The following is a 25,879-nucleotide window of genomic DNA, read 5'->3' on the forward strand; positions in this document are numbered from 1 at the left end:
AATGGACCTAATGTCACTCGTTTTACAGTCGCAGATCTTGTTCTTCTGATTTTTGTTTTGCAAACTTTCTGTCAAAAGTCCGTGATAAAGAATTTTAGGAAATTTGAGCATTTATACTATATAAACAAATATGATCCAATTTAATCCGATATTCAAGTATTTCAATTATCGAAAACGACTCTTCCATTACGCACAAGCAAATCTTGTACTTAGGCGATCTATCAAGGTTATAGACCAAACTGAATGTGTAACCTCAATCTTATTCGTGTACCTATACATAAGTAAGAAGAACATTAAGCATAGTGAATGAGCTAAATATATAAATAATTTACGCGTAAGTCTACACCACAAACTATACAGTAAAAAAATTACTATACAAATAATCCGCGCGATTCTTACCGATCACAAAGAATTCATTGGTTTTCCACTAAATCATTATTATTTATTAAATTATCGACATAAAACATACAAAGATTCACATATTTACATTATGAAACGTAACAAAATTAAATCACAATAATCGAATCAATCTATTTACAAGTTAAGATGTCAATGAATATAATAAAATTGGGTTTAAGCTTTTGCACGAAAACTTTCGATTCTGATAATTTGAATAGTAATTATGAACCATAATACAAGGTTTCAACTAGATCTACTGTCGAATCGAATTAATTTTTAATGCTGTTTAAGAGTATTTGAGGGAACATCCTATCCATATTATAAAAACACATAGGGTTTTTATAAAAATATATAAAAACCCTTTGTGTTTGTGTTTTTATAATATGGACTTTGTTGCTCGAGGCAAACAAATGTAGCTCAGAACTTGTGAAATTTGTACTTAAAGCCATATAAACCTTCCAATTTACCCGGCTGGAATATACGTCATGAACATTTTATGAAACACCTATGTGACCTTGATATCAAATCACGCAATCGCTACGCTACTCAGATATAATTGCCGTGCAAAAACTAGAGTTCAAAATACAGTTCATTTTTAAAAAGTAATATAAAAGAATAAAATGTTTTCGTGCAAAACCTGTAATAAAATAGATAAATAATAATTTACGTTGTATCAACGGCGTCAAAAATAATCTACTTCGTATGGAAACATAGATTTCCATCGACGGTTTATTGATTTTTATTATTTCAATAAAGGTGAGGAATATGGTTTCCAAAAATCATTACAAACAACATGTAACGTGAAATAAATTTATAAATAAGTACAGGGTGTAAATCAAGTACACTTCACTTTATCTTACGAGCCCTATTACGTAAAAAATCTTTCAATTACTTTTCAGTATAAAGATCGTTCTGAAAAATATTTAAAAAATAATAAATGTATTCTACATTCAGAAAGAATATCTCTTGTTATTTTTTATTTATTTCAGACAGACTTATTTTTCAACAGATTTGTTTTTCTTCTATCTTTAAATCATAATTTACACTAAAATGTAATAAACTGTCTGTTTACATAATAAGACAAGTTATAAAAAATATACTTCATGTTATTTGTGTTAAGAAGCTTAGATTTGGAATGCATGTATCCAGTCTTGAGTAAGATATGAAACTTTCTATTATTATTTCATTATAAGTCTTTTATTTGTTGTCAACTTGTTTTTTCAACATTCAATTTGATTTATACCCTGTACTTAGTACTGAAAATGTATTGCTTCAAAAATGGTACCAATTAAGTTGAACTCAAAACTTCTAACTAAGATGACCGAATTGAATGTAAAGTCAATTTAGTTACGTCATTACCTTGGATTCAACATAATTGCCTTCGATATGTACGAAAAGGTGTGACTACCGTAAAATATAAGACCTCTTCCAAGCAAGTGCAAAATTCCTACCTTAATTTCAGTAATGCATTATACCTGAACTATCATCCTTCAAGCATGATGGAAGTACACCTATACGTCCCACGAGTTTCCAGGGCTGCAATATACAATATACTTATGCCGGTCGCGGTTTCGTAAAAAAAATACCAAAGCTGGTATACTCATTGAAATCATTGGTCAGTAAACCAACTACAAGAATAATCTTGAGTATGTTTTTAATGCGCGTAATGATTAAGTATTTAATGTTTAATTTGACACCATTATAAAACTTGCAATTGTTAACGTAACCATTTGTAAATTGGTATAATGAAATTTAAAACACAACGAATCAGTCATTGGCCCTCATTGTTAGTACTCCGACGTACGGAAAATTCAGGAAAAGATGCACCGATTATTAAATTGCAATAATTCTACACATTTTTATATTTCTAGAAATCGTTTGTCTAGTGGTTAGCATTTTTAACGAGGTACCAGGTTGGGTTTTTCTGTTAAAGAATTCTCTACCAGCCCGGAGTTAGGAAATTTGTGGTGCCAACCCCCGTACCTCTTAGAGCACGTTAAGCCGTGAGAGGCCGGTTATTACCATTAGTAGCTTGCGATAATAGTCCTTTAAACCCACAAACTCGCATTGCAGCAGCGTGGATCACCAGCAGTGGGACGTAAATATACTAAGGATGCAAAACTCGGTATTTATATCGGTTGGAATTCAGCAAGTGTTTAAAAGAGACAAAGCACCATAAAGCGTTACAGGACTGCAACAAAAATAGACTTGGACGAAACAGTAAATTCGGTCCGAATCAGCGGGGGCGATGCGGGATGCAGTGGGGGATCTATTTCCCCCGAGCCTTGGTGCCCACTGTGTTTATACTGTCGCCGCGACTCCTCGATCTGTGCAGGTTGTGTAGGCCGTCACCTAAAAAAGGATTATAACCTATAAGTCTTTCATCAAATTTCTAAAGCGAAGGGCAAACAAATGCTTTCACATGCGTTCACGGTAGTGTGTAAAATAACAAGACTTCCTAAACTCAGCGCACGTAGAATCCAAAGTTTTTACGACAACGTTTAAGCAAGTTAAACACCTTTGTTTGTCCTTCGCTTGAGTTTAAACTAACTAAAAAAGACTTTTCTGGTAACCCTGTCCTTTTTTGTGCCAAACATATTGAGTATCTGAATTTGTTATATTGAAGAAATAAATTCAGTATTGGATTTCTGCAGAAATTGATTTCAAAAATTAAAAAAGGTTTTTTTTTTCAAACTTTTTTTGCATTTGCATTTAATATAAATTGATTTACAAAACGATTCAAACAAATTTAGCGATCCGCCATAACAGTTGAAATGCCGAATTATGACGTCAAGTCTATAATTTTGTACAGCTTGAATTTCAAAAATATCTAAAGCTCTAATTTGCCTATGACGTCACGAGCCATGGCCATGGCACCCTGCGATCGTCTTCGAGCAAATAATTATTCAGAATATAATTTGCATTTTATATCGAAACCATTAATTTCTTCCAAAGATATTTTTTGGATAAAGTAGAATACTTCCGAACTTCATAGTACAGTTTTTTAATAATGGTCATCGTGCCTATTTGCCGCTCGTGTGCCCATACGGTATCATTTTCAAGTTTCGTGACGCGTCGCCTTACCCTTACTGGAGGCGCGTTTCATCTCGCTGTCTCGGAACGCGCGCACGGAGCGTCCGCGTCGGTCCTGTACGAGCTTGTCTACGCGCACGAAGATGCCGTGCCGCGCGCGACTGTTGAAGTACCGTGTTCCGCCCACTGACCCGTCGTTTTTACCTATACATGTAAAAATAAATGTATACTTATATTATAAATAACTAATTATAAAAATAAAAATAAAAATGCGGACATTCTGGATTTAAATGCGATATCGGAGAAGCGGTGATAACCTAGTGGGCGGACTTACTTTCGGAGTGGCCGAGTTCGAAACCCGGCATGCACCTCTAAATTTGGCTAGTTATGTGTGTATTGCTTTAACGGTGAAGAAAAACGTCGTGAGGAAACCTGTATTCCTGAGAGTTCTCCATAATGATGTCAAACACGTCTGAAGTCCACCAAACCGCACTTGGCCTTCACTACAGCCTGAACCCGTCTCACTGCGAGGAGACCAGTGCCCTGAAGTGGGCAGGTAATGTTAGGGCTTCAGTTCCCCTTTCAATCAAAACCGAGAGCGGTCGAACCAGACCGATTTTTGATCCCCAGGCACGCACCTCTAACGTTTGTGTGCGTTGTTTTAAGCAATTTAAATATCACTTGCTTTAACGGTAAAGGAAAGCATCATGCATGCCCCTAAATATTCTCAAATGCGTGTGAAGCCTGCCAAAATGCACTTGGCTAGCGCAGTGAACTGCGTCCTGAGACTTCTCATTCTCAGCGGGAACCCGTGCTTTTGAGTGGCCCGGTAATGGATAGTTATTGATGATGATAATTAAGAGTCAGCTATTTGCTGGATGCCGAATTGAACTTGACATTTCTTCCAACTAACAACTGATAATAAACTTTAGAAGCCTGATGAGAAAAGTAAAAAATGAAATGTAAGTAATAAAATATTATCAAAACATTTCTTTGACTACAGGAGCTAATACTGAGAGAACATTAATTCTGATAACTGGAAAAAAAAGTGATACACCAATAGATCGTACCAGTAGGTGCATCCAGTTCCACCCCGACCCATATACCAGGAGCAAAATGCGTAGGACCTATGTAAGCCACAACGCCCGTACTACTGCTTAGTCGAAGCTGAACGCTTTCGCCAACCGTCAGCCATTCTGGAATTGTGTGTACACGCCCGCTCTCCGAAGATTCTTCTAAAAATAAATAAGTCACGAAAGGTTTTAATATTGCATAAGATTTGAAATAAAAGCAAATAAACTAATTAATACCGAAATTGTTACCTATGCAATTTTATTTTAAGCACGCGGGTCCCTTTTACTTACTGCGGGTAGCTTTTCCGGAATAAATATTATCCTATGTACTTCTACAGGATGTATGTGTATCCTATGTACTTCTACATTTGTGCTAAATTTTATCAAGATCGGTTGAGCCCAAAATTTACACGCTTTATTAGTATGGTTTAAATAAAAATAAATCACATCGTTACCTTGCAGTATCATTCTGCAAAAAAGGTACCTACCTACACAGTAGCAATCATTGCAAACAAAACAAGATCACATATTTTTTTGGGCAGTGCGTAGAAAAATAAATTTGAATACTTACCATCGCCAATTCGTTCTGTAGAGGAAGCGGGCGTGTCACGTAACGCGCGTACGTGTGCGTTTACGGGCTCGTGCGCAGACTTGGGACGCGCAGCCGGATACGATTGGCGCATGGCGTTGCGTGCGGACGCCCCTGCACGGCGGCGTACCACCTATACACACATATGCTATATAAAAGGAAGTTATCGTGGATACACCAAGACCAAGACTAATTTATTAGTTAAAATAGTCCCGACCCTAAATTACTTGTATGAAATGACAACCCTTCAAATAAACTTATAAGGAACACTACGTACCTTTCCCGCAGGCAACGAAGTGTTGACGACTTGATCTGTCCCAGGAGAATCACTTTCTCCGACAGAAGATGTTTCACGACTCCGCGTCTCGTGACTTGACTGTTCCGAACTCTCTGATTCTACTTCTGCATCACCTAATTTGGGAAAAAAATATTATTTCTTCGTTTAACAGTAATTCCAAAGTGGTGATTCGAAAATTTATCTGGTATCGATAGTAGAAAAATAAAAATGTTGGTTTCGCTATACCTATCAATGACTATCAGATTAAGACTTCTTAAAAAATTAAAGGGGCAAAAACACTTCGATCGGGCTATAACAGTTTATATGCATAAATGTACGTACTCAGCCGCATTTTGTTTGGATTTGAAAATACGGTACAAATGTTGTAGTTTGTGAAACTCTGCTTTAAACTAAAGAATGCAATGTTTTTCATTGCAAGAGGGTTATGTAGCGATAGGGCTACCAATTTATATGCTGAGTCGTGCTTGTTTGTTTGCTTTCTTTTTGAGGTTCCGGGTTCGATCCCCGTCAGGGCAACTAGTGAATTTATTATTTCAGAATTTTCTCTGGTCTGGTTTGGTAGCTTTGGCCGTGGCTAGTTGTCATCCTACCAAAAAAGACGAGTGTTTCGGTGCGATGACATGTAGAAACCGATTAGGGGTATTACTACCATACACCCTAACAGGTTAGCCCGCGACGTACTGTATCGTCACTAACCCCCAAGTGAGATTGAGTCAAGGACTAACCAGTAGTGGAAAAAAAACTTTCGTGTACATGTTTTCATCGGTTAATCTTTTCTTAACTTACCAAACGACGTTTCGTGACTCGCCTCCCCGTTAACTTGCACAGGCTCTGTTTTGTGTGACTGACTAGACAATACGGTGCTTTCCACAGGCAACGCTCCCAAAGGATCCACTAATTGATCACTTTTCGGAGCCTCCTCACAATCTCTTAAGAATGGATTAATACGATTTCTAGAACCAGGGGTTAGTACCGGCGTCTTCGCTTTCGAGTTTTCGAACGATGTCTCTTCTAGTTCGTTCTTTGATTCGACTATTTCATTCTTTAGTTCAGTTATGTCGTTCCTGAGTTCGGTGATTTCGTTCCTAAGTCCAGCCATGGAGGTTTTCGTCCGACTAAGATGTGAGTAGTCCATTGTTTTATCGAAGTCAGGTGTGTCGTCGACTGACATACTCCTTATCGAGAGCGTGTCATCGTTTGTTAAGTTTGTAGATGACACTGCCTGTGAGCCTGTAAATTATTTAAGTTATGACAGGCTCCCAAGGTTATAGTGCAACTTTGAGAGGTTCGTTTATAGTTTTGTAAACCCAAATAACGATGACAGAAAAAAAATATGCATTAAGTTATTAAACAGGAAACTGATATAATAATTCATGATAAGTATATTTATTAAAACCAGAAAAACATGCGGCTTATTCCACTTAAAGTTTTACCCCGTATTCCACACTCTTTATTGTTGTTTTGAAAATAAAATCTTATTTTACAGAAAAGCCTTGAAGGTTCTTTTAAACAAACCGCTTTTAGAGATACTTATTTTATTCATACCCATGCTGGTATATATTTAATATTCCTAACTTCATGAACGTAGGACTTCCATAAAATCTACCAACCCCCATTTTTAGTTTTATATGCTATTGATTTTATTTTAATATTACAAACAGTTAAAGTTTATATATTTGTGATGATATAATAGTCGCAATAGATTGCATTGGTTGTCTATTTATTCGGTAAATAGATTAGTGTGACTATGGAGGTTAGAAAAGCGTATGTTTGACCAACGGTCTCGGTCATTATCACTACCACTTGATACGATATTGGTAAGTCAAAAAACGAGGCATCTAATAAAAACGTTGTAGAAGATACAGACGCGAACGTCTCGGGGTCAGAACTATAAGTTGCAATGCGTTACCTAAGCGTGGGGCAGCGTCGCTGAATTACCAGCTTTATTTTAAGGGACTTTAATTCCGGTGGTGATGCTGACAATGATGATGATGACGACAAAAATAATATTTATTAAGAAACTTACCATATCCACTGGATGATATTGAAGGAGAGTTCTTATTCGGTACTCGTTCGCATGCAAGTTCGTGAAGCGAGTCTAACGTCTTCGAAGTAGGTAAGAATCCACGTGACGACGCTCGGGTACGCGTGGCATGATCCGCGTGAATTCGCTAAAATGTTTCAATGTATTAAATACACACAAAATATTTAAACTTAACATTCAACGCCTTTGATTGATCACTTTTTAGTTTCAAATCGCTCATGAAATCTTATGTTCCACCAAATTTGAGGTAACTATGAAATGTTTTGTTATGCTTTAGTTCAAAATTTATTCATTTTAAGCAGGTCTATCAGAAGAATAAATATTATTAAAATATGATCATTTCTTTTTTTAATATTGCGGGCTTGACCCGCATCTCTTTGGATATTGCGACCAAGATCCTTGAACAATTCTGCAACGGTCAATTTACCGAAACCCTCAGAAAAAGTTCAAATGTCCATTAATTCAACTTTGATATATTTTTTCTTCATTCTCCGATCAATTCATTTAATCTACTCTCAATAGTCAGAAAGTAACTGTTTAAGGAGATGTCTTATGATAAACCTTTACTATAATTATTACTTATCCAAAAAATTTTGTATTATGTAAGTTTATAGCATGAATATATATCATAATTATCTATTCTAGTATATGTACATTTATACCGGTATTTCTGTAGTTATTATGTTAATATAGTATGTAAGTTTGTTACATTTTTGTAACATGCACATTTTCCACCTTTTTATCGGCGTCGCACGCACGGGTTGCCTTTAAAAGATCACTTTTAGTGATAAGGCTTTTCCTTGTGTTTTACCTATTGTGTTGTGTTGCAATAAAGTTTTTGTAGTCTAATCTATTCTTTACCTGCAGGGCAATTTTTCAAACCAACACATAAGCAAATCTTAATAGACTTACGTTATTGACTTGAGATCGCGGTGTGGTAAGTTCATCGGTAGGCGCCGCCTCTGGTTCGGAGTGCGAATCATCATCGTTCCTCCGGCCGGGCTCTTCGTGCAACGTTGTCATACGCAGCCCAAGCTTGGCGCTCGCTGGTGACGCTACAACAGTTAAATCTCTCATAATATGTATAAGCATGTGCAAAAATATTTAAAAAAGATTTTAAAATCAAACAGGCGACTTTATAACAAAGTGTTATAGAATAAAAACTCGAGAATGTAAAGCGAGCCAAAATTGTATGAAAATAATCACAAGTGAAGTAATAAGATAGACTATTGTGCTAATTGGCTAAATTCAAATCCTGTTCAAGTCCATACAATACCAGTGTACCTACCCTGTTAAACAAAATAACACAATTTTTAGAGCTGTCAATTTAGCGTACAACCAAATCAGCACCAAATGTTTAAAAACTACTGGCTAAGGCACAACTTAAAAAATAAAACAAGCCTACATAAAGTTTTTAACTCTTAAGAGTATAAATAAAAGAAATATTTCTTAAACCATATAGAACAGTATGTACAACGGCAGCCTTTTAAATTTTTTAGCAATATTTAATTATTTTAAATAATAAACAAATTAACTTCTAGCTTTAAAATTTTTACCAAAAGTATCAAAAGATCAGAGCGGAAAAAATATCACAAAGTACAAACAGTATATACAAAGTCCTGAAATTTTGACAAAATGCCAATTCATGCTTCGCTGTAAATTTATTTTCATGCCAATTCATAAATTAACAAACTCCTACAGAGTTGTAGCAAATAAATATTAAACTGACACTGCTTAAAACCAAAGAAGAAAATTTAAATTCCACTTAAACTAAATTGATACATATGAACTTATTTTAGTTCCGCTAAGGCTAGCCGTAATCTATCACGCAGCAAAAGATAGTAGGAATTGGCAGAGCATAGCAGTTGCCCTATTAAGGTACGCTGCGATACAGCTAAACGTCATAAATCGACCATTTTCGTGATATTATCACAAAAGATACACGCAATGTTCAGGAAAATTTTGAGATCAAAATTTGCTCAGAGCTGTCTAAGATGGTCTGCATCTCTCAAGACTTTTAGCTAATTCTGCCTTACGCAGCTCAGAGATTTTTCCAACTTTGTGTCACCGTTACTGTCAGGTAAAAAGAGCGCGAAAGCTCTATGAAAGATGAGAGCAGTGATTGAAAAATCTAAGAAGATTCAAAGAAAATTCGAAGAAGACATTGATCGTGGCTTATTTTAGGCGATCAGGACGGGCCAAGAGCCTCGTGCTCATGCTCTGCCATACAATATGTTGAATTTTATCGCTAGCGTGTCAGCTTACGTCCATTTTTGTGTTTCAAAAGTACCAATAAATAACTAGATAAAATGAGCAGAACCAAAATTTTATGAGACGATACCAAACAAAAGTGTATAAACAAGCCAATCTAATGATTCTACGATTTAATATCGTCACGTACGCTTGTTTGGCGTCTGCAGTCGCAGTGAGTTCAGGTTCAAATTCAAGTTAAGGAACGTTGGCCGAGCTGCAATAGAAATATTAAATACTTATAACTAAACTTAGATGGTGGTGTAGCGCAAAATTATGTTCCTTATACATTTTAAAATCCTAATCTTGTTAAACAAATTATTGTAGATTTACAAACCTTTTCGCTCCAGTACTCCAAAACAAATTTTTAATAACAATCAAAACTTGAAAGGTATATTACTATATACTAACCTATATGTGCTTAAATGTAAGAGTAGACTTTTTCTTATTATTTATAAACCGTGAGTGCAATTCATAAGTATTTAACAGTCAAGTAATGTAATATTAACGGTTGTTATATTTATCCAACTATTTTACAGTTTCTACAATGCAAAATTTTATATCTTATCAATAGCTTAATTTTTACAACACACATACTTTAAAATCTACAGTAATTATAATTTTTGTCTAAATCCATGCGTCGATAACATCTTTTCTATCCACAATATAGTACGTCTTCAAGTATCAACCACACGTTTCATTTCGCTACTTTCATGCATCTGATACCTAACACATACACAAACGTACGACCAATTCTTGTCTATAACTACTTTTGCTATCTACTTTTACACTTATATAAAACTGTCTTTCAAGTTTTTAATTTATCTGAAGTCCTAAATAAGGGATAATTAATTTGGCTGTTTTACGAGTATTGATAAAATGTGTTCCCATTTTCACTTTTATAAAATATTTTATATAGGGAATTGTAGTCGTTAATTCTTAGCTGAAACTTTCCTAAACATAAAGCTTTATTTGCTGCAAAGGTTATATAAAATAGTTCACGTGAGGGAGTGAGAGGAATAATTACAGGTCATGCTTTTCCCATGCAAATAAAAGAGACACGCAAACAAATAGAGGGTAAAATAACGACTGAAGCCAGCTGGATGCTCGAAGCTTGACATTTTTACGATTTTACAGGAGTTCTTATATTATTAGTATTGATTATATTTATCGAAAATCTCTAAAGAACTACGATATATCCTAAAGAGTTTCATGAGGTTAGCAGTGTTATGCTTCAATTTTACCTCATAATCTTTTGATCCAATAATTTTATTTAACATTTACAGTTCCTGGTTCAAAATGCTGATATAAATATATACAATATATGAGTACTTTTAAAATTATTGCGTCGTCTTAATATTCCAGAAAATATGTTGTTTTCATATCAATAATATTTTCGACACAATTGTTAGCCAAAATAATATTTTTACTCGTTTTAATTTGAAAACAATTTAACAGCCAATCAAGAATTCTAATAAGTGTATGATTTCAAATATATTTTTTACAGCAAACTATTTTGTTCCAATGTTGCATCAAACAATAAAGTCTAATAATTTTGCCATACAGTTGCCATTCCGAGTCAGTACCATTGATTGTCATCGGTTTACCTGATAAAAACGAGCCTGAAGGTAGCGAGGAATCAAGATACAAAAAAAAACATCGTTAGTTGAAGTTGGGTCCAAATTTTAGGGCCACCTGGCTCTCGTAGTCTCTTAATATGTAAAACGAAAGCATTATTTGAACGTAATTCCGTATACAAATTACCAAAAATATGCTGATAAGCCTACACTTAAGAATGTTACATCCGAAGATCTGTTTTCAGCGACGATTTAAATAAATTAAATGTGCACAAGATTTCTGCGCGTAATGAAGCGTTTGTATCGTTCGCAGATTGTTTTAGCCTAGTCCTTTAGTAAACCTTTTTGACTACGCGTAAGAAAGGTTTCCGGGCTCTTGCAATTAACTGGGTTTAATCTTATAGCGTTGACACATACAATTCTGTTTCGTTGCGTCGAATTTGGAAAAGCTACACGGAATTCCATTCAAATCTATACTTTGCAAAAATTTTGATGAAGTTATTCCAAGGACGATCTCGACTAAGAAATATAGATAAGAAATGGGAAGAAAGATAGAGTGATAGTGTATGGAGCATAGCATCGCCACGAAGCAACTGGAACGAAATGTTAAATCATAGTGAAGGTATGAAGGTACATGTGAAATTACATGTGGGATTTAATTCGTGAAACAAAAAAGTGAACGTATTACATGTGTGATGTGTATGTTTGTTGAAACACATTTATATCCGTTCTATGAGGATTTAACTACTCAGTTCGTAATAAACTAAACTATATTAAAACTATAACATCGTGCATTTGGATCTTGATTTTCTTTTAAACTCTAGATTCTGTCCTAATCTACTTTGTGCTTCTTTACTAAATATTTTGTACATACAATTTATTTTTTGTACATAAATAAACTATTAAATGAACGACATATGATAGAATAAGATGAATTTTAAAGGTATGTGTTCTGTTAAAAATGATAAGAATGAGAATTCATAGGAATGAGAGAAATTAGAATTTGGTATTGGAAAGGAGTGTTTCATTTTTATCTCATGTAAGTGCAGTTTTAATCGAACTGAATAAAAATCGTTACACTCATAACTTTACTACTAAGTTAGCTATATGTATGACTTAAAGATAAATAAACATTCTAGACCCTGTATTTATAAAATAGCAGATTATTTAAAACAATTCATTGTATTAAATATACTTTAATTGGAAATTATGTAGTGTAAAAGGGATGGCCACTATAATTCATCTGGGAAATTCACAAAAAAAGTTGCAATAGATTCATACTCAATATCTGATAAAAGTTACAAATCCAAATATTGATTAAAAATGATATTCGAACAGAAGTCTTACAAATCAACTTACCAAGGCCGAAAGGTTTAGTGGGAGTGACTATATCGGAGTCGTTATGTGAGGGCGCAGCGAACGAATGACGGTGCACGTTGCGACACGGCGTTTCGTCCGCAAGATCGGCCACGCTGCCCGACCGACCACTGCCAAGCCCTGACAGCGACTCGAAGGACGAGTCCAGGCGCATGATCTGCGAAATAGTTTATTTTACTGAACTTAGTTAAACGCAAAAAACTTACATATTGGCGGTTGTAAACAAAAACGAAATATTCTGGCCGAAATATAAAGAATGGCCATCTTCTTTTGATATCAGTGGAAGAGTAGTGCCATTTATAAATTTGCGATGAGATGCTCATCAATTTTTGACATAAACATGTTTGAAACACTCCACTGTCGCCTAGAACATAACGACTCATCATCTGGATCCGTAGTATTCATTATAATAAGTGTTTTTGATTGATTCCATGCACGTCATTTGACTAAGGGGTGTTAAAAAATATGTCATTCCGCCAATAAACAATGCAATTCACACTTTTAGTCTTCGTAATTTTGGTTGAATAGGGTACAACCGCCAATATGCCGCCGAGATCCTATAATTTTGTCGGTTTAGTATGATAACAAGCACATGTCGAGCAGAATTACTTTAGTGAAGAAGAGACGCATGTTTTGCGAGATTCCACATTCAACATACATTTTCTAGAGATAAATGATTAAGACAGTATAGAAATGGGCATTATAATAAACCAAAGGGTTCTGTTGCTTCCAAACGAAAGAACCATTTTGTGTGTTCAATGAAAATTCCCTTTAAATTGATTCAATGCTTAATCCGTTTACCGAAGTTTCATAAGTTAGTAGATCCTGTCGTTTTTTATTTTACATGTTTTTGCCATTTCCTTCATACACAAAAACTTTTATTGAACCAACCGCCACTTTATAGTTTAGAAGACCTTAATAGTATAATATTTGTGCACAACTTTCATAGCAATATTTTGCTACCAGTTACCTCGAAATTTGAAAGGTAGTGCTTTGGTATTTTTGCAATGAGAACAACAAGGGGAAGTTCTGTGCTTTGTGCAGAAAGGATTGTGCACCATTTTTGATCGTGTAAAAGTTTAGTTACAAGTCCTTGGTCTCTATTTTCTTTGTAATTAAAATCTAAGAAAGATAGAATCTTGAATAAAACTTAAGTATGATAACTAACACCAAGGCTTTGGATTCGTCACTAAGAAATAACCTGAAAAGTTGCAAATCAGACATTTTCTGATGATAGCTCCCTACAAAAAAAAAGTTTAAATATGATAGCGTAATTGTATCCAAAATCATTGCGTAAGCCACAATACGACTATTGAAATTTGATGATTATAGTACATTCAAAGATATCATATGGCAATTTACAACAATATATAGCCCACACAGATAAGAGTTACTAGATTTATAAATTACACACCGAAACAAACTCCGGATTTGTGATTGTAACGCACAAAACATTTTTTTTTGCATTCTTACCCAGAATTTCCCGAAATCTCCCAAACGTTATTATGGAATGTGATATAAATAAACAATATTTTAAACGAAAATAAATTTTGGTTAAGTTTTGTTACAAATTGAGATATTCTTACATCCATGGACTATACAGTGCTCTATTATGTGGACATTAATTCCAAGGTAAGTGAATGATTTATTATGAACTCTACATCTACGATTTTTCCACACTACCGTGGTATATCTACAGTGCCCAGAGAGCATCCTGGCTAATATAGATGATATTGCAACCAAAAGTTTTGCAAGGCTAAATGAAGGGCCATGCTTTGACTCACGTTCGTCCCGTTCTTGGCCGCGTTCTCGAGTGCCTGCGACAGCTGCGCACGCGTTCGTAGCACAACACACACATTAGAGATTGTCTACACAAGCAAGTTTTGCGCGAATTTTAGATTTATAAATGTATTTAATGATGTATAACATATTATATAAGATGGGTTATAAGATGGAGGTATCGCGTCCTGTCAAATCCTGCAATTCTGTTTCGTACTCCTCATGAACCTTAATCTTATTGTACAACCGCTGACTAAACGCCACCACAAATCATGTGGTGTGTCTTGACATAGGGTAATAAAACGGTGATACAATCATACCAAACCCACTGGTAAGACTTTCCAAGGTCCCTTGTTCGCTCTTGGCATCCACCTCAAACTTTTCGAAGTTATGTGCGCTTGAAGCACTAAAGTATCACATGTTTTAACGATGACAGAAAACCTAGTAAGAAAACCTTCATGGGAGAGTTCTCCATATAAACCTCAAAGGGTGTGAAGTCTACCAATAAGCACTAGGCCAGCATGGTGGACTACAGCCCCTAAACCTTTCTGAAAGGAGACCTGTGCTTTGTGGTGAGTCGATAATGGATTAATTCTTATGATGGATGAAGGATAGTTTTTTACACAATAATGCAACAAACTTTACTAATTCACACATTGAGATAAATATTATGATGTGAAACAATTCCATCACACATTAACATGACATATATTTCGGCGGGTTCAGTGCTAGCTCAAATGTGGTCTGACCAGGGCTGTCTAAAACGGCCGCCGTTTCGCACAACAACTAACAACTAACAGCACGAGTTTGTCGTTTCAGTCGCCGCAATAAGCACATTAAGTTTATAGGAATACCAGGTGAATAAGAAACAAATCCAAGAGTTCATAGGGCTTTCACTATCATCAGACGTTGCAGAAATCTGGTGTTAGTAAACAAAATACGACGGCGAAGGTCAGGTAGGTTGGGCTTCCGGACAGCACCCAATTCCACTCGTATAGAATTTTGAAACTGCTGTCGCAGCTTAGAGTAAGTTGGCGTGGGTGTAGCAATGAGTGGCTTATACGTGGCGGAATATGTCGAAACTTCACGTCAGGTAAGATATGTCCAGGATAGTCCAGTGATTCAAATTGATTAACTTCAAAAATATAGTTACCGGCTATAAGAGCCGTTCTATATCCCAATCCTTTAACAATAAGACTCGTAGATTATTGGGTATATTGTGGCCAGGGTCACAGATTGTATGGAAGCAAAACTAAGCGTGAAACCTCCGTCTTACAAGTGTTTGGTAGAATATGATTGGAAAATCGCATCGACTTAACTCACTCGTATATGCAATTCTTTGGCAAGCAATATTGATAAAAATTAATAGTAAATTATTCGTAGTGTAGTGTTGTAACGCTTTTGATTTTTGTCTTACACATCGATATTTATAAAGCGCGTTGTTTCGACTAGTTGACTTCTACAAATGTTTATTTAACTTATCACTACTATCTCTTAGAATTTTTATACAGTAAAAAATATACAATAGACTTTAACAACTCTATTTGCGAGATAGTATCCTTCTCATACACGTAATCATCATGAACGATAGTTTCCATTTTTTATCTCGTTTCGCGTCCGTATAATCTCACTTCGCGATTAGTATCGTAACTTGTTTAATATTTCTATTGCGAAATGTAAATTGGTATTATAAAGTGTAAAATGATATTATTAGATATTACAAAACAAATGATATTATATAACAACAAATTGTTAATATGTTAGTCACAATATTGATTACCAGCAGAAGCAATTAATTTGTTTAGTAAAGCTTGCTCGCACGTTCATACAATTTAATGTGTGAAAAGCTTCACAACATCGACTTAGCCGGTGTAGAAACGATACATAACAGTCTAATAGTTTGTGACAGACAAACTGTGCCGATTCAGCGCTGTATATATTTGTAAAGCAGACGCAACATAATGTATTAGGGTATTTTCTCACCACGCTACGCGTCCCAACGCTTTCTTGATCGATTTGCACCGAATCCGACAATTCCGCACCTTGCAATGTTGATACGAAACGTACAACATATTGCGTTGCGTTGCATAAAGTTTGTAACGCATCGCGTCGTGAGAAAGTTCCCTGAAAATACCCTCAATAAATTAATTACACACTAGTGATACTATGGTACGTGTCTATTAATTATACGTCTGCGTTAATTGGTAATTGTGACTTTACCTATTTGTATGTTAAGCTGTGATTACGTGAGCAAAATAATAAATTGTTAATTAATATAAAGTTTGATTGCTTTTTTTTATAATAAAATGTTATAACTGATGAAAAATCATTGATGATATGGTTTTAAACAGGATCGTCAAAATATGCGGAACTTAAAGCATTGTCAAGTTATTCTTTGAATTAACACGTAGGAGTAGTAAATAAACAAAGTTACAGGAATGATTGAGGACACGAAATGATTTACGCCTTTCACTTTTCCGTTTGTTGAACTATAACCGAGGCTTTTGTTTTAAACTAAATGTTTCCACATATTGACGTAAAATGGCTAATGAGCCAATTAACGTAAATATGTGGAAACATTTATTTGTACCCTAATTACAAAATATGAACAACCAAAGACAATGACTTCCCATCAGTTATATTTTATAATAGCTGTGTAATTAATTGTAGGCATACAGCCGTCAAAAGATATTTATTGTCATACCATTATTGCCGAGTCCATATAAAAAATGGACCAGCGCAATAAGAATATGAATTACAAAAGTTGACTGTAATAAACAGTAAATAAGGTGGAATATCGTAAGGTGCAGACTTACCTGTGAGAAGTTGGGCACCGATGCGGTTTTCCTCATTGTGATTGGCTGTCCGCGAGCCTGTTCCAATTCCTTCACGGCGACACTTTGACGCAAACGGTCGAGTGTGAGTATGCTTTCTACCGCACTGACGCCACGTGTATATTTTTCTGGAAAAATAAAAATTGGCGTTATTTATAAGCGATTTCAAAATAAAAATTTATTAATAATTCTGTTGAATGCTGTCTGAATTGCTGGTCAAGTCTTTGGTAACTTTTTTGTGACCCGGAGACTTCAGCTCGCCGTACGACGTCACGTAAGCCATTCCCGACCGACCGACAGACCTTGAGCAAGCCTAGAGCATCCATATCCGCGTCAGTGGTCCCGAACAGGTTGTCGACACCTTCCGTATACTAAACACACAGTACTTATGTGTTAATTTTCTTATTCTTTTTTTTTTTCTCTCTAAAGAATACCTTTATCAACCTATCCTTGACGGCCGACTGGCGCAGTGGGCAGCGACCCTGCTTTCTGAGTCCAGGGCCGTGGATTCGGTTCCCACTGCTCGAAGGTGTTTGTGCGATGAGCATGAATGTTTTTCAGTGTCTGGGCGTTTATATGTAAATTGTATGTGTTTATTACTTATAAGTATTCACCAGTCATCTTAGTACCCAAAACACAAGCTGCGCTTACTTTGGGGCTGGATGGCGATGTGTGTATTGTCGTAGTATATTTATATTCTATACGTAAAATTAAATACGTACCGATATAGGTTTCACCGTCTGCCGCACTGGCCTCTTCACCGGTAGCGGCAATTTGTGCTAAGCTCTCACGCTCTTCCAACTCTTCGGATGCTTTCGGAATGTTCGACACCACTTCATACGTCACGCCCGTCGCCGGTAACTGGTCAGTTCTACAAGCAATACATTAATATTTAAAAAATATTTGCCACGTGGGTAAACTTGGTTGCTTAAACAGAGGTCATCGAAAACACATAATTAATTATTTCTAACTTTGATGGTGTTAACGTGATATGGAAATTGGCATTTAGTATCTGTGTAATTTTTTCTCGCACGCAAATAACCTCAATAGGTATTTGTTTATGAAAATATAGACACTTTTCGTTTGTTTAGTAACTCGTGGAACTATATCATTGGTAGCACGACAGTTCGCCAGATTAATTGTTTCGCACTGCGTACGAAGTAACGTTTTATCTAAATATAGACAAATGTCAAAATCACGCTGGATGCAAAGCCACATAGTGTTAAAATAACGTTGTGGCCATAGACACGTAGTGTCTTAATCAAGTTGTCACAAAGTACTGCCATCTCTTAAAAATCAGAAGACATTATGCCGATATCTATAACATACCTAACTATCTTCTTGCGTATCCGATCTGTGAAGCTCTGCCGTTTGTAGATATTCAACGCGAGCCGCTTCCGTAAGATGAGGTCCATAGGTGCCGGATGCGACAGTCGCACCGTCGTTTTTAATATGAGGTAAACACGTTCGTTCGCTGAGTACAAAAAACAAAACAAATTTAATACAATTTAGGCTAAATAAATTGATTTTATTTCTTTAGTTCTAAAAATGATTTAGGGCCGCTTAAGCGATAAGTAGAGTGCTGCGAAACCTGCACAATATTTGTATGACAAGACGATTAAAATAACTCTGTTTTAATTAACTCCTATAAAAGACTAACTAACTGACTAACCCCTTTTTATTCTTGTTTTAACATATTTAAGTTCGTCTCATTGATTATTGCAAAATTTATAGTATTTGACAATTGATGTAACTATATTACTGTTGATATTTCTTAACATCAGAAGTGGGATTGTCATGAAAACTTTCGTATCAATTAGGCGATTTAAAAGAACCAAACGGTAAGGTACGTTAACAAAACGCTTTTTGGCCCGCTTCATATGTGAGGAATGCGTGACTAAACTGATAATGTTCATAAATATTCATTAGAAGACACACAGTACATGCGCATAGTTAAATTATAAACCTGTTGGTATTTTAATCCTAGTACAAATTTGCCAAAAGGATGTAGGTTCTGTACTGGACTCCGATAAAGATTATATAGAATATTATAAATTTAACTGTGTACTAAATATAACTTTTTGTCTTAACATTGGAACAACCTCTACGTAGGTCACAATTGGTGCTGGAGTGTGTTATTATTTTTAAAGTATTAATGAATCATTACAGAGTTATCTAAATAAAATTGTCGGAATGAAATAGATCTAAAACGCCTTGATTTTTTATTTATAAAATTCAAAATTCTTTTATTTAAAGTAGGCCCAGTTTATAAGCACTTTTGAAACGTCAAGTCAGTCTGTTTGTAGAGACTCTACCACCGGTTTGTAAGGCAGATTCCACCGAGTAGAGCCGGCGAGAAATTGAGCAGAGTGCTCTTTTCAACATAATTTTACAGTTTACAATCTATAAATTTTTCTACCATGTGGGGGATGAGAGCGGAGTCTGTTTCCTTTCAGCCTTGTCGTTAAAATACAAAAATATGTATTGGCAAAGGGCATTGATTGTGTGTGCCTATGAAGTCTTAGAGTATTAAGAGTCAAATAGGGCAATACTAAAGAAGAATAGTGAAAATAAATTATGGTTATTTTTATAAAAAGAAGAAGAAGAAGTTACCTTCAGTGATGCGGTTGAGGTACTGTGAATCGTGAATTAAATTATGGTTATTTTTATAAAAAGAAGAAGAAGAAGTTACCTTCAGTGATGCGGTTGAGGTACTGTGAATCGTGAATGGAGGAGTCCCAAGAAGCTACAGCCGATACGTCCTTGTCGTGGTGATGCAATATTGTGAGCTCGTAGAACTTATTTCCGTGCTCCTTCGGCAGGATGGAGTTCATGCCGGCTACTGTCACTTCCTCGCCTGATGAATGCGTTGTGAGGTCGTCCGCTAAATGAGACATTTTGATTATAGTGATTTTTCATAAGTTTCCGAATAAAACGTTACTTCATTGTAATGCCATAAGTTCAGTACATAAATCCTAAATAGTTCAGCATGTAAAACTGGGTCAAAATTTTTAAGGAATAGGAAAATTCTCAGTCAATATTAAGATCTGTCATTTCACGCAAGTCTAGGGATTGATGTACAGAACAGTTGGTACCATTGTAAGCTGTTTATACAATATAACAATGTAATATAACAGTATAAAGAAGAGATATAGCAATTCGATGCCTTTGATCTTGTGGCAAATGCCGACTTAACCAAATAGTGTTATGACAGTATATAAATATAAATGTTGTAGTCACTTAATCATGAGGCCAGCACCCTCTACCTTTCCTCACCCCATACAGACAGTATGGGGTGAGGAAGAGACTCTAGACAGCTTAGTCAGACCTCCGAATCACTCTAACCTCTATCCTTACACAGAGTAAGATGATCCTTAATATGAAGTCAAGGTCAAATATTTATTTATTCAAATAGGCCCATGGATGACTTTATATGCATACATTACATAAAAAATATGCACATTGTAGTGAGATGATGGTGATAGCAACATTCGTAAACGTTAAAACTAAAGCTACGAGGGTGTTAAGCGCGCCCTGGATGTTAGGACCTACCGTTGAGATCTAGGAAGAGAACAGGTATGTGTTGCTCCATCCCTGCTGGAGGATTCCAAGCAGCCGGCGCACCCGGTATTGGACTTCCCGGACTTGGAACCAGCACCTGAATAAAAAGTTTTTTTTATATTTCAAAATTTAAAAAAAAACAAAATTCAAAATTCATTTATTTCAAGTAGGCCTAATTAACAAGCACTTTCGAAAACGTCAAATCAGTCTGTTTGTAGTGACTCTACCACCGGTTCGGAAGGCAGATTCCACTGAGAAAAGAGCCGGCAAGAAACTCAGCAGATTGCTCTTTTCCAACATCATTTTATTACTATTCCTTTGTTAAAAGCGTGTGAAGTTTTCGGAAAAGTGCGTGGTAAGTCTATCAATACGCACTTGGCCAGCGTGATGTAATGAAACCTAAACACATCTCATTTTGTGAGGAGACCTCACAACTCATCAGGAATCGAACCGACGCACCTCCAAATTACAACCACAGCGCTCACCGCTACGCCAGATAGGTTTTCAAAACTATTGTTATGGTAACTATTGTTTTTTAATCTGAGTTTAAAAAGAAATAAATAAAATAAATATACTACAACAATACATACATCGCCATCTAGCCCCAAAGTAAGTGTAGCTTGTGTTATGGGTACTAAGATAGCTGATGAATATTTTTATGAATATAATAAACATAAATACACTTGTGGGAATCGAACCCACGGCCTTGGACTCAGAAAGCAGGGTCGCTGCCCACTGCGCCAGTCGGTGTTTAACAGTCGCGGCGGGCACAGATATTAAAAAACTAAGTAAACACTAACCGCATTCCTCTCTTCAGTAAGCGACACCCACTGTTCGACGAGCGACTGTTCTCTTTCCGTATCACGCTCGCTTTTCATCGACGGCGACATATTAACCAGTTTCTGGAGAGCACATAAAAATTAAACTCGTGTAAGGTGATATACAGGGTTAAATATAATATATTATATTAACAAAATTAATCTAAAATTAAACGAACGTACTTTTTGTTGCTGGAATACATCAGTCATCTAAATCCAACCTAGCTTATTTTCAATATGCGCTTTAAACGCTAAGTTTGTGAGTGTGCACTAAACTACCCCCGAAATGATCTAGGAAAAGAGGATACTAGCTATTTTTTAGCATATGTTTTTCTCTGTATGTTAGTAATATCATCTGTTGGTAGTTGCTGAGGCTTTGGGTATTCCGCAGATGAGTCGATGTTGCAGAATCAGTTCAAGATGACTAAATTCTTGAAAATACCACTGAACTAACAGTACTCAGTATTATCAACTAAGTTAGATGACCTTCAAACGCCTTTAAGCATCTCGAGCACAACTGATTTCAAAAACAGTCCATTCGTGTGTGAGCTATTAAACCATAGACACAGTGGCGTGCATAGAAGGTATGCAAAGGGTACGCAGATAATATAAAACGAAGAAAATCTGCAGTACGAGTCATACAAAAGTTAGGGTAAGTTTTTTATTTCTTACAATGCCTATCCTTAAGTTTTTTATAACTCGTACTGCAGATGTTTTTCATGTTACATCATCTGCTTGCTTAGTGCATATCCTGTGCATAACCTATATGCACGCCACTGCTATGTCTATGCATTGGCGTGCACACAGTCAAACGCTAAATATACAACACATTTGCGTCAAAGGTGAAAAATTATTAATACACCGCATTTAATTATTTCTTTTTTTTTTCTCTAATTTTATAAATTTTAAATGTATGCCTGAAATAAAGAGATTAATATTATTATTTACCTGCAATTGAGCATGTAAATGTTTTCTGCGACGAGTAAGAGCGTCGCTCCAACGGTTTCTCAGCATCGCTAGATCCTCTTCCTGATACGAATCCAATGGCTTTTGCAGACGTGACCTACAAGACCAATTTTATCAATAGTGCTCGTAGTTAGAAATGTAGACATTTGGTCAATACATATAAATAGTGAGTGGCAAAATAATGGATAGCCTTCAACGATAAACTCATTCGATATGTTCTTTTTTTTTACTTTATGTTAAAGCCATAACATGTTTTACAGTAAGGCAATTTTAAGAACTCATCCAAAGCAATATTTTTTTTTAACGGTTAGATTATAACTTGGTAAAATTGTTAGCTTGAGTTGCGTACCAAGACTCATGAACTTGTTTTGTATTGGAATCTTTGATATTTATCTTCATAAAATTCAGCACAGAGATAGAGTTGCAAACGTAAGCTTGATGCCCAATTAATTATAAATCAGAAATACTAAGCGACTTAAGCTGCTGACATCATCTAGCAAGGGGCAACTTATTTTGGATTACAAGTGATTTTTCCACAGTTTGAGCAAGATCTAATGCTGGAATTGGTGGCAAGACAAACCACACACTCTCACACACTCGGAAACCTCTGCTCTGCCCTATCTTATTGCGCTACTATATCTAAAAAATTCGATATTACAATTATATCGAACTAGAGTACAGTCTTGAGTATCGAACTTTCCATAAATATACATACCTGACTGTAACAGACCCCAGTTCAACACTAACAATGTGCTGACAGATGATAGGCAGCGTGCCGGAGTTAGCGGCTGGACGGACCCTGACGCCGACGCGTCTCTGCTGCCCTTGCCGGACTTGATACACGCCGCCCGTGACTATGTCGCTGCGCGGCGTCACCTGGAAATAGCATTATACGTTCAGTAAGGTCTATTAAAAATACGCTTTAATCCTAAAAAGTTCGATTTCGATCGATCGGGACACAATTTTTCAAGACGTTTACACAAACAAAGCTATTTATGAAAACTATTATTGGGTTGAATGAGGTTTACAACAAACCATTTTTATTATACGCTTTTTACTAGCTTCATCTGCTTTCAGTATGTTTGTTTTTATGTTTTATGTTTGTAACAGACTCCTTTGGACTTGATTTAGACCCTCTTCAAATGCTATGAATTCGTTCAACCATTGTCTTTAGCCGATTTCTCTAATATTAAAAAAAAATCATGGTGGGTTACGAATAATTTTGCTCTCATAAAAATTTTATTTGGAGAAAAACAAAAAAAACACGCTTTTAAAAATAAACTAAACTAAAAGGTTGACTACCTTACCAGTCAAAAATCTGTTTGGTTTTTAGTACCAAGCGTGTTGTTTAGTTTTTTGAATTATTAATATTTATTTTCTTACATTTTTAAAAATATTTTATTGATAACCATCCTATCATCAACAAGATAAAGATGTTAAAATAACAATGTTTTGTTTATATCCCATTACATTATTTTATTGACTTCATCACTTTGTCTCTCTAGACATTGTGACACCTTTAACAATAGCGACGCGTTTTAAGAAAGCCTCCTAAGAAAATATCGATCCGATATCGAAAACATCCTTACGATGTTTTCCTTCACTGTTGAAGCAAGAGATATTTTAATTGCTTAAAACGCACATAACTTAAAGTTAGACGTGCGTGCTGGGATTCGAGCCAACCCCCGAAAGTGAAATCGAGGTCCTACCCGATTGGGCTATCACCGCTGCTTACTTACTGCGTGCTAAAGAATATACGTTACAATGCAAGTATTACTCAGAAGTACAGTGTTGTTGCTAATACTAACCTCAACAGGCGCGTACTCGCCCTGCTCGTTGAGCTCATGGATCTCAACCCAGAGTTCGATCTTTCGTGTGAGCTCAGCCCATCGGTCGGCCAATGAGCGCGCCTTCGCTAACTGCTGCTGTTCAACCTCCCAGTTGCCGCACGTGCGACTGAAACCCGCAGATCTGTGACCCCATACTTCGATGGATAACGCACCCTCTGCGAAACGAAATTAAATGAATTTATTTGTGTGATTATCTCATAATAATTAGGTAATTATAATAATAATAAATTTACTAACCAAAATTCACAAGTAGACTTAAAACTATTATGGTGTAATCATAAATTCTCACGCATTTTACCATACACCACCGTAAAGTAACAAGTTCTTAACAAAATAAAAGTCGCAACATATCCAGTCAAGCAACTCCAACATAAGTTATATAATCTAGTTCTGAGGCTTTAATTGCACCAACGATATCAAAATACAAATTATTTATATAAAAAAAAACAAAAGAGTGTGTGTACTTATGTACACGCGTTAGAAGTTATACTTCTTTGGCGTATGGAAAAAAGTAACTAAAATGCAGTAGTGATTAACGATAAATATTAAAATTAGTCAAAAAGATTGTATTTAAATAAAAAAGGTTTTATTAACGTTATAATATTTATTTATTCACACTGTTTGTACTGTTACCAAACACGTGTTCTAAATATAAAAATACTAGAATATACAATTTGAACATAGTTTTCATTCCACCTAGAAATAACTTTACGATGTAGAATTCAGGTGTCGAGGTGCGCGCGCATCGTAAAAATTCACTCTCATCATTTTTCTCCATCGCCAAAAGAAGTGTAACTTCAAAAAGATTTTTTTTTTTTATAAACGATAGACTTTTAAAATTTTTTGAACAGATTTCAATAGGTAATCATTTCCAAACAAATAGAATAATATAAGATTACAATAATTATATGATTTCGTAAACCAAGCTAGAAGAAAAAACGTCTTAACGAAATAATAGTGAGTCCTATAGAAATAGTATGTTCTACAAAAATTTAAGTCTTTAGTAGATTCAAAAAGAAGTCAGCAAAAACCGTATACACACATCTTTTCTTCATTAATACTTAATAATCGATGGATCAAGCAGATGGCGCAGTGGAAAACCATGGCCTATAAACAGAGCAACACTCCGCAGACATATGGCCTCATGTGCCTGGAATTACACCGGCACCCACACGCTTCAGACCGTTATTAATGAATTACCCACTGATGTACGCGACAATATTAACCCTCGTAATATTAAGAAAAAAGTGAAGTCCTTCTTTTTAAGTAACTTATGATCATTTTTATACACAACATGGTAAACTGGCAATAATGTTCTGTAGTTAACGTACCTAGACTTAATTCTCTGTTAGCATATATTACAAACCTTGGTGGTTTTCTGATGCTAGCTATAAGTATTTTTTATTTTTTTGGAAACTTTATGTAATAATA

The 25,879-nt window shown here is 35.6% G+C and overlaps 1 protein-coding gene across 8 annotated transcripts in view; it reads right to left on the bottom strand.

The window, feature by feature from the left end:
* Positions 1-2,314: 2,314 nt before the first annotated feature.
* LOC120628746 (kinesin-like protein KIF13B) overlaps positions 2,315-25,879 on the bottom strand; it is a 208,163-nt gene continuing 184,598 nt past the window's right edge. For 4 of the 8 annotated variants that reach the window (XM_039897376.1, XM_039897360.1, XM_039897368.1 and 1 more), the window contains 20 exons: positions 24,407-24,603; positions 23,314-23,474; positions 22,581-22,695; positions 21,615-21,716; positions 20,806-20,911; positions 19,946-20,137; positions 18,583-18,727; positions 17,976-18,124; positions 17,236-17,381; positions 14,425-14,466; positions 12,623-12,797; positions 9,838-9,903; positions 8,349-8,491; positions 7,419-7,563; positions 6,179-6,622; positions 5,372-5,505; positions 5,077-5,227; positions 4,503-4,667; positions 3,484-3,636; positions 2,315-2,751 (listed from right to left, as the gene is read on the bottom strand). In XM_039897376.1, coding sequence (XP_039753310.1) covers positions 2,669-2,751; positions 3,484-3,636; positions 4,503-4,667; positions 5,077-5,227; positions 5,372-5,505; positions 6,179-6,622; positions 7,419-7,563; positions 8,349-8,491; positions 9,838-9,903; positions 12,623-12,797; positions 14,425-14,466; positions 17,236-17,381; positions 17,976-18,124; positions 18,583-18,727; positions 19,946-20,137; positions 20,806-20,911; positions 21,615-21,716; positions 22,581-22,695; positions 23,314-23,474; positions 24,407-24,603 — 3,014 coding nt within the window. In that variant the 3' untranslated portion in view covers positions 2,315-2,668. The remainder of the gene's footprint in view (positions 2,752-3,483; positions 3,637-4,502; positions 4,668-5,076; positions 5,228-5,371; positions 5,506-6,178; positions 6,623-7,418; positions 7,564-8,348; positions 8,492-9,837; positions 9,904-12,622; positions 12,798-14,424; positions 14,467-17,235; positions 17,382-17,975; positions 18,125-18,582; positions 18,728-19,945; positions 20,138-20,805; positions 20,912-21,614; positions 21,717-22,580; positions 22,696-23,313; positions 23,475-24,406; positions 24,604-25,879) is intronic. The other 4 variants (XM_039897397.1, XM_039897385.1, XM_039897392.1 and 1 more) reach the window with 3 other exon arrangements.

The sequence above is a fragment of the Pararge aegeria genome, chromosome 2 (genome assembly GCF_905163445.1).
Source record: "Pararge aegeria chromosome 2, ilParAegt1.1, whole genome shotgun sequence".
In the NCBI taxonomy this organism is placed as follows: Eukaryota; Metazoa; Arthropoda; class Insecta; order Lepidoptera; family Nymphalidae; genus Pararge; species Pararge aegeria.